Source organism: Bactrocera tryoni, chromosome 1 (genome assembly GCF_016617805.1).
Source record: "Bactrocera tryoni isolate S06 chromosome 1, CSIRO_BtryS06_freeze2, whole genome shotgun sequence".
Taxonomy (NCBI): domain Eukaryota; kingdom Metazoa; phylum Arthropoda; class Insecta; order Diptera; family Tephritidae; genus Bactrocera; species Bactrocera tryoni.
In genome coordinates this window covers 42205342-42214134 of record NC_052499.1, presented here as the reverse complement: position 1 = coordinate 42214134, position 8793 = coordinate 42205342, and the positions used below count along the sequence as shown (strand labels likewise).

The window sequence follows — 8793 nt, the reverse complement described above, 5'->3', positions numbered from 1 at the left end:
GTGGAGCAAAAAGTTCAATGCAGTTTGTAGGGATATTAAAATCATAATATTTGTTCCCTTTATTAAGAAAGCTTTTAACTGCCATATTTTGTAATTCTAACACATATAGAACTGAAATATCATAATATTCTCAATCTATGTACAAAGTACTAAAAAGTATTTATTTAATGACTCATTCCAATTCAGTGCAAGTAATAAAGCAATTGTAATAAATTACAAAAATCGTGTTTTGTTATCTGTAAAATATATCAAATTTAATTATTTATAAAAAAAATTGTATTTCATTTAATGAAATTAATTTCATAAAAGCAATTAAAGCAAACTTTTACACCCTCGACATGTGAGTGTTGATTTTATTAGTGAAGAGCTTATATACTTAGACTTTTTCAGACGCCTAAAATATCCTACACCGTTTAAAAAAAATCAAGTTAAAGTTAAAGTTTTACCGCCAATCGTGAGCGCTACAATCAAATTATTCTTGTTAATATGAATTATACAACTGCTAAATAGTTCCAGCAGGATAGTGCAGAACGGCATTTATCTTGATTTCGATCGGTGAGTTTGTATTGGCAGCTAAATAGCTATTGGAGATTGAACATTGTCTGTATACGATCTCCGGGATTTCTCTCTGGGTGCTACAAACTTCGTAGAAAACTTAATACGTCCAAATTCAGTAGTTGTGCCGGAAACTATTGATGCTGTGCACAAACTAATATTGCCAGATCGTCATGTAACCCATTGCGAGATAGACGCAAATATAGGCATTAGTGGGACCATCATGCATTCAATATTGCATGGACATTTGACTGTAAAAAAATTAGTTCACGTTGGATTCCACAAAAATTGTCAATCGTGTCGAAAAATACGATAGCTGTGCTTCGAAACAGATCTTGGAAATCGTGAGATATGATAAAACGTGGATTTACACGTATGCAACAGAAAGTAAAGATTAAAGGAGCCAAGTACTTCCAATCGAATGGTTGCCAGTTTTTTTTTTGAAAAACTCGACATGTTGCAACCATACCACTGAAACAACACAGAACAGTAAATTCTGAGTGGTATACAACCATTTGTTTGCCAGTTGTATTTCAATAAATCAGGAAAACCAACCGACGAAGATAGATCAGTCTTCACAATGCTAGCTCTCACACATCGCCTGAAACAACTGTAATTTTGAGCACTGAAAACGTCAATTTGATGGGTCAGTCTCTGCATAGTCCTGACTTGGCACCGAATGACTTCTTGATATTCCCGTTCGTAAAAAACCCACTAATACGAGTAGGTCAACGTTGTTCAACACCTGAAGAGGCAGTTGATGGGTTCAGAATGCATGTTTTGAAGATACCTCAATCAGAAGTGCAAAAGTGCTTCGAAAATTGGTTCAAACGCATGCAAAAGTATATAAATCTTATTGATGTACATTTTTAAAAACTATTAAGCGATTTTCTATGATATCCTGTTCAGGGTATAAATATGTGCTTATGTAAATGTGCATGTATTTTTTGTGACAAATACAAATTACCGCTAGGTTGAAAAAAGTAATACATATATAATATAATATTATGAAACAAGTTATCCAGATAAATACATAATAAAAGCGCAAAAAAGTAAAAGTAAAGCAATAAAAAATGAGGGACAATAAATACATATGTATATATATCCATTACTTATACAACAAGCCTTATACAGAGTTTCCGCTATTAAGTACGTAATACATTATATAAAGATCTGTGGATATATACCAACAATTTCCAACAATTTATAGATCTACTTACATTGTGATAAAAAGCACCGGGAAATTATAATTAAATGTATTTTGCTAAGTTGGTAGGGCTATCCTTAATTGCCATGCCAAATATGACCGCAATCTGTCGGTTTGTTTACAGCAGCTACTTAAGTCGGTACACCACAGTAGTTCGTCGCGATTTTTACAATGGACAAAAATATCAAACAAATAATTTGTTTCAAGTTATGTATTTCTAACCGAATTTCGTGTGCGCGATCGTTACGAATGTTGGAAAAGGCTTAAGGTGATTCAGTTTCATCAAAAACACGAGCCTACGAGTAGTACAAAGCCTTCAAAGACGGTCGAGAGGTCGTTGAAGACATGCCTCGTTCTGGACGACCTTCGATCTCTTCAACTAATGAACAAAAATTAAAAAAGTTAAAGCTCGACACATCTCGCGAATCCGTTAGAATGATTTTGGTGGATATTTTGCGTATGAAACGCAGTCTTGCCCGACTCGTCCCGATAAAGCTTAATTTTGTTCCAAAAGGGTACCGTAAACAGGTCTCTTTGAACATGCTTGATCATGCGAATTCCGATCCAAATTCATGGAGAGTATTATAACTGCCGAGGAGACATGGGTTTATGAGTTTGAGACGCAAACAAGTCAAGAATCATCGGAATAGAGGGAAGAAACGAGCTGAAACCAAAAAAAAAAAACAAGAAAAAACGTTAACTTCGGCTGCACCGAAGCTAATATACCCTTCACAGGTGCATTTCTTTTAGTATCTATGTGCTCAGTTTATATGGAAGCTACATGCTATAGTTAACTAATCTGAACAATTTTTTCGGAGATTACATTGTTGCCCCAGAAAATAACCTGTGCCAACTTTTGTGAAGATACATTGCCAAATGCAAAAGTTTTCCATACAATACAGTTTGTATGGCAGCCATATGCTATAGTAAGCCGATCTGAACAATTTATTCGCATATTACAGACGGACGGACGGACAGACAGACGGACGGACATGGCTTAATCGACTCAGCTCAACATACTTTATATTTATATTCATATATACTATATAGGGTCTCCGACGCTTCCTTCTGGGTGTTACAAACTTCGTGACAAACTTAATATACCCTGTGCAGGGTATAAAAACACGTCAAATTCGCTCAAAAAACAAGGTATTGATCATTGTTTCTTCGATATGCGTGGTTTGGTGCATCATGCATTTTTTTTCGAAAACGGCTGGAATTGTGGAAGAACAATTCATGGATTTTAAACGATGATGGAGCACCATCGCATCGAGCCACGATTGTGACCGAATTTAAAGCTAAAAATTAGTACCATCGAACAGCCACCGTAGACCACCAGATTTGGCTTCGTGTGATGTTTTCTTGTTCTCAAAACTAGAATTGCCGCTCTTTGGAACCCCTTTTCAGTCGATCGAAGAGATAAATAATAAAATTCGCTGAAGGATCTAAAGGCCATCCCAAAAAGTGCATTTGAAAAGTGTTTCGAGAACTGGAAAAATCGTTGGCATGAATGTATTACATCTGGTGGGGATTACTTTGAAGGCGACAAAATAAATATTGATGAATAATTAAATATTTTGCGTTTCATTTACAATTTCCGGGAACGTTTTTGTCACAATGTTTATCTGTGTATATATTTGTGTATTGAATATCTACAACCATCCCACAAGTCAATACCAAGTCAATACTCGTAATTGCAATTGATTTCACATTAAAATGCATAGTTATTATAAAATGAGAATAGAAAATGAGATGAAATCTTTGTAGAATCGACTTGTAAGTTTATAGCAAATAAAGTCGCTATTTTACAATCATATGTGTAATTCATTAAATGTTTGTAAGTAGCAGAGAATGTGTAATATAATATACTACAAATGATACATACACACATGCATACATATTGATATGTTGTTGCCGAGACAATAGTTGTTGTTAACCTTTGCACGCCAGCAACCCCGCACAGCCGGCCGGCTAACTAAGCATATAAGTGGCTTGACAAGTATGCAAGTGACTAAGTACGTAAGTGCGAGTAATAACAAAGCAGTTAAGTTAATAAATTGTTATTATTGAGTTTATAAAAGTGCTACAGCGTTTCGAGATTAGCCACAGTCGTGTTCAACTTCTCGTTACAAAAACGTTTCTAATTTAAAAGAAAGCAACAACAAATACAGTGGCAAAGTTAGCAACAATGCAATATAATAGTGCAAACTCACGCACATTGGCTGCGATGAAAGGACTTTTAATTGTGTTTGCCTGCGTGAGTGTTGCACATTGCGTAGAGTTTTACACGGAAAAACGTAAGTGCAGGAGTAGAAGTGCGGAAAGAATCACCGTTGAGAAAGGAAAATGGATGTTGAATAATTTGGGATTTTAAACAATGAAAGATCGAAATAAATTTGTGAGGAATGTCAGTATAAAGTGTTAGGTGAAAAGTGGTGAAAAAAAGCTTTCAACAAATCTTTGATTACTTAAAACAGTTCAAAAATTCAGGACAAACTATTAAAAATTATATTTACATCAAAAGTGCTTTTAAACAAGAGTGTGTTTCAAGAATCATAAAATGCTTTATTAAATGCTCGACAGTGTATTTATGGCTACTTACATTGGAATATCAGTTGAACATATTAAGAGGTTGGATCAGTCTAGTGACGGCAAAAAAAACTAACTTGGACAATTTATTTTGGAAGTAAAGAAAAAAGAAAATGGAATTTCGCTCCTTATGACTTTATTAAGCAAGGATTTGAGAGAAAGGCAATTTTGTATTCACATTTTGTTACAAAAGGCGGCTACTAAGCCGAACTTCGGATTCAGTTTTTCAAAAGAACCTCTGCGTGCGACGATTCTTCTAAGAACTCGTGCTATCCGAGTTAAAATAAAGAAAACGATATCTTAATATATATGATTTGTAGTAAAGTACGAATGCTTTTAGCTGAAACTCAATTTTGACTTGTAAACAAATGATCCAATTTTTTAGCAAAAAAGTAGTAGGGATCAAATTGTTTTGAAAAAAATATGCAATAATAAAAAAAATTACAAAAGTTTGCCTGACAATGTAACTGTGAAGCAACAGTTAGAAATTCAAGCGGATAAGTGCAATAAACGCCGAGTATCATCGTCGCTTGTACAGCTCACCGTTGATAATGCGCAAACGACCATAAATCTTCCACCGAACCTGATGTTGTCCATGCCTCTACACTATATAGGACGAGAATAATGAGTGACTTGTAGAATTTGGTCTTTGTTCGTCGAGAGAGGACTTTACTTCTCAATTGCCTACTAAGTTCGAAGTGGCACCTGTTGGCAAGAGTTATGCTGCGTTGGATTTCGAAGCTGACGTTGTTGTTGGTGCTAATGCTGGTTCCAAGATAGACGAAATTATTTACGACTTCGAAGTTATGACTGTCAACATGGACGTGGGAGCCAAGTCGAGAGTGTTGTTTGATGTTAGAAGATATTTCGTCTTGTCTCGTTTACTAACAGATCCATTAGCTTCGCTTCCTTATCCAGTCTGGAAAAAGCAGAACTAACGGCGCGATTGATATGACCATTATTTCTTATTTAATGAAGAAACTAAGGCGATGTCGTACCTTACTCCTAAAATTGTTGTTAAAATAAAAATAATGTATTTGTCAGAAATTATTACTTGAAATATTACCTTAGTATTGGGAATACTAACCCGATGTTATGTACTTGAAATGGGAATTATTTACATATATTTCCATTTAAATTAGTTCAGAGCTAACTACTCACTCATACAGAGAAAGATTTCAATTATTCTAGTAATTTTATTTTTATGACATTAGTTTTATGAATAAAAACATCGCATGAGTATAATTAAGATGTCTGCTAGATGAATAATATAGACATAGTATAGAGATACTAGAGTGGGTCGACTTACAGGGAGCCAAAAAAACGGAAAAGTCGCCTATGTGGGAAATGCTCTACGGATCATTCTCAGCAACTTCGCCCAAGAAACTATGAGTCTAAAACCGGTTTCCAGCCAGCGAAGACCAAGTTTAGGTTTTTGGAATTATAAAAAAAATCTTCATCAGTTTTTGAGATATCCAAACGAAATTTACGAAATAGATGCATTTCAGCACTCTATAGATCACTTACTATATATCACATATCTCCTATATAACAGATTTAATTACTCGTAAAAGGCTAAGAGCACATGATTTTGCGGAACTGTTATCTGTTACATATTTAACAATAACAACGAAAATTAAATCAGAAGGCAATGCTTTTTAATTTTTTTTATTAGTCGTTTGTATGGCAGATATAGTATATGAAATATATTGCTTAGACCCATTGGTAAGAATGATCCGTAGCACATACGCGTTTATATATAAAAAATCGGCCCACTCTAATAAATGTAGTCTATATATATATACTTCCAATAGTTAAAGTAACATTTGTCTCCATTTACAGCCTCTTACATGCAAACGTGTCGAATCAATGACCCCGAATTCGTGAAATGTTCCACTTCCAGTATACAAAAGCTAATGACCCAACTGGGCAAAGGTACTCATTTTGCATTTAACTGAAATCTAAGTTAATGATCCCATCTAAGTTTATGCTATAAAAAGATAAATCTTAAATATTGAAGGTATTCCGGAGGTTGAGGAAGTAATTGGTACATTTGACCCGTTAAAGGTCAAGGAAATACAGTTCGCACAGGATAATCAAGGTGCTGTGCAACTGCATGCCAATCTCACTGAAATGGTGGCAACTGGACTGTCGAGTATGATTATTAAGGAAAGCAAGTAAGTTAAGAACTTCAGAAGAGGTATTTGATTATTATAACAATTACGAAGGCGTAGAACACAACATCAATGCTTTATAGCGGTTATTTGCAAAAGAAAATTACAATTATTCTCGTAGACGAGCTACTGTCAAAACTTCAGACGAATTGGATCCCTATTTTATTCAACTGGCTGTGGAGGCGCAGTCTAGAAAGCCAACGAAACAGTGTAACCTGTTCTAAAGAGGACGTGGACTGTCATACCACTATCTTCTGAGATTCACAAGGTGGAATCTACATCGGCTACCTAGAGCTCTAGCCTAAAACGTCGCAGGGTCACTCTAAAATGTCAAATTATTCAACAGATCTACGCCGAATTTGTGACAAAATAAACAATTTGTGGGGAAAAATGCCTTTTCTACCATGATAATACATACTGTTATGAGTATGTACGTATCCGCCAATCACTACGCACAAATCGGTCGGAGCTACGAACTTGTCTTTGTATTGTTGAGAAATAAATCGTAATTTCTGCAAACTTTTAGTTTTTTAGACTAAATACTGGATGCGACGCCTTCAAATACTGTAACAATTTACCGTTACAATTATCATTTCGAATTCTATTTAATTACTTTTCCTGAAATTTTTAATCAACTTTTTTCAGGGTCAGCAAGAAGGACTACAGCTGGGAGACTAAAGTTTTTATACCCAAACTACGTTTGGAGGGTCAATACAAGATGTCTGGAAAAATACTTTTGATACCATTGAACGGAGCCGGACATATGTTCATTGAAATTGGTGAAATATATATTTTTTTTTGTTTAAGGTCTGTAAATGTTTCTATAATTACTTTATTACTTCCTTAGAAAACCTGAACTTACTCATGCGCACCAAAACTCGACTCTATGAGAAAGGCGGTTTCACCTTCTACAATATCACTAAGCTGCGCATGGATTTGAACCCAGGCGGTGTAAAAACGAATTTTGAAAATATATTCAATGGTAATAGCAAAGAAGTGGAACGTAGCACTAATCTTTTCTTCAATGAAAACTGGCGTGAATTCTTCGAAGCGCTGCGCCCGCTCATAACAGAAACTGTGGAAACAACCATGTTGGAAATATTGCAAAAGGTCTTCCATTTGATACCGGCGAATTTCTTCGTTGAAGATATACCAACTTCGACGGAATTGTACAAAAAGGGAAAGAAAAAGTAAACACTATTTTATGGAATCAATTACAAATTGTTGAAGTAATAAAGTAAAGCGGAGGTTTCAAACCGAAACTAAAATTGCTATTAAATCGGTACTAATTCGAAACAGGATTTTTATTCGAACATCTTTTAAGATCAACAAAATTTCTATTTTTTCAAACCCACCAAATTTTTTGTGTGCGTTTTTTAATAGCCACAGACCATTGGATCAGATTTTATGATAGATTAGTAGCTGTAAACCAATGAAGTGTCCACGCTAATTTACTTTCTTTTTAAGTAGAAGTCTACTTTTCGATTTTTCACTCCATATACTATAAATTGTCGACTTATTTATTCTAAAATGCTGCAGTTTCGTCTGACTAAAGTTCATCAATTATTATAGATCCCAAAGTGGAATCACTAAGCAGAGTTATTGGGTTCGAAGTAATCCTTTCTCTACCATTTTTATTTGCAGTGGAAAAAGTTTAATTCTTGTTTTGACAAGTCATTGTTTCCGTTTGGAAAAAACCCGTATATACAGAAAATGTTTACACTCCCTTTAGGAAGAGGCGGTAGCACCAGAAAACATTACGGAAATTCATGAAACTGTATATAATCGACATCATTGACTCATATATACATAAGTACTGCCAAACTAAGGAACTTACAAAAAAAAAATTTTTCAAATGTTGAAACGGAAACCAATAATATTTCCATTGGCCGCAGCTGTGTCTCAAACGGTCCATCCGTTGAGTCCAATTTTCGATGACTCATTCGAGCATTTCGACTGGTAACTGAAGAATGACACGCATGATACTTTGCTCCAAGGCTTGAATCGAAGCGGGAATGTCCGCATAGATTTTAGACTTTACATATCCCCATAGAAAAAAGTCTAACGGTGTGACATCGCACGATCTTGGTGACCAATCGACAGCCCAAAACGAGAAATTATCTGCTCACCGAAAAGTTCTCTCAATAAATGCATTGATTGATGCGATGTGTGGGAAGTGGCACCGTCTTGTTGAAACCAAGTGGCGTCAAGATCACGAGCTTCAATTTCAGGCATCAAATAGTCGGTTACCATAGGTCGTCAATGACG

At 35.2% G+C, this 8793-nt stretch overlaps 1 protein-coding gene across 1 annotated transcript; it reads left to right on the top strand.

Moving 5' to 3' along the window:
• Nucleotides 1-3856: 3856 nt before the first annotated feature.
• Nucleotides 3857-7821, top strand: LOC120782566. The gene is made up of 5 exons (XM_040114903.1): nt 3857-4059; nt 6194-6286; nt 6372-6528; nt 7171-7304; nt 7373-7821. Exons 1-5 carry the CDS (start codon nt 3951-3953, stop codon nt 7717-7719), a joined length of 840 nt encoding a protein of 279 aa, XP_039970837.1. The 5' UTR covers nt 3857-3950; the 3' UTR covers nt 7720-7821.
• The last annotated feature ends 972 nt before the right edge of the window (nt 7822-8793 follow it).

Bases quoted from the DNA above. Each gene is read 5' to 3' on its own strand.
- LOC120782566 (XM_040114903.1), top strand. From the start codon at position 3,951: ATGCAATATAATAGTGCAAACTCACGCACATTGGCTGCGATGAAAGGA. The intron at 6,287-6,371 runs GTACTCATTTTG...TAAATATTGAAG, and splicing joins AATGACCCAACTGGGCAAAG to GTATTCCGGAGGTTGAGGAA. The intron at 7,305-7,372 runs GTGAAATATATA...TTACTTCCTTAG, and splicing joins ACATATGTTCATTGAAATTG to AAAACCTGAACTTACTCATG.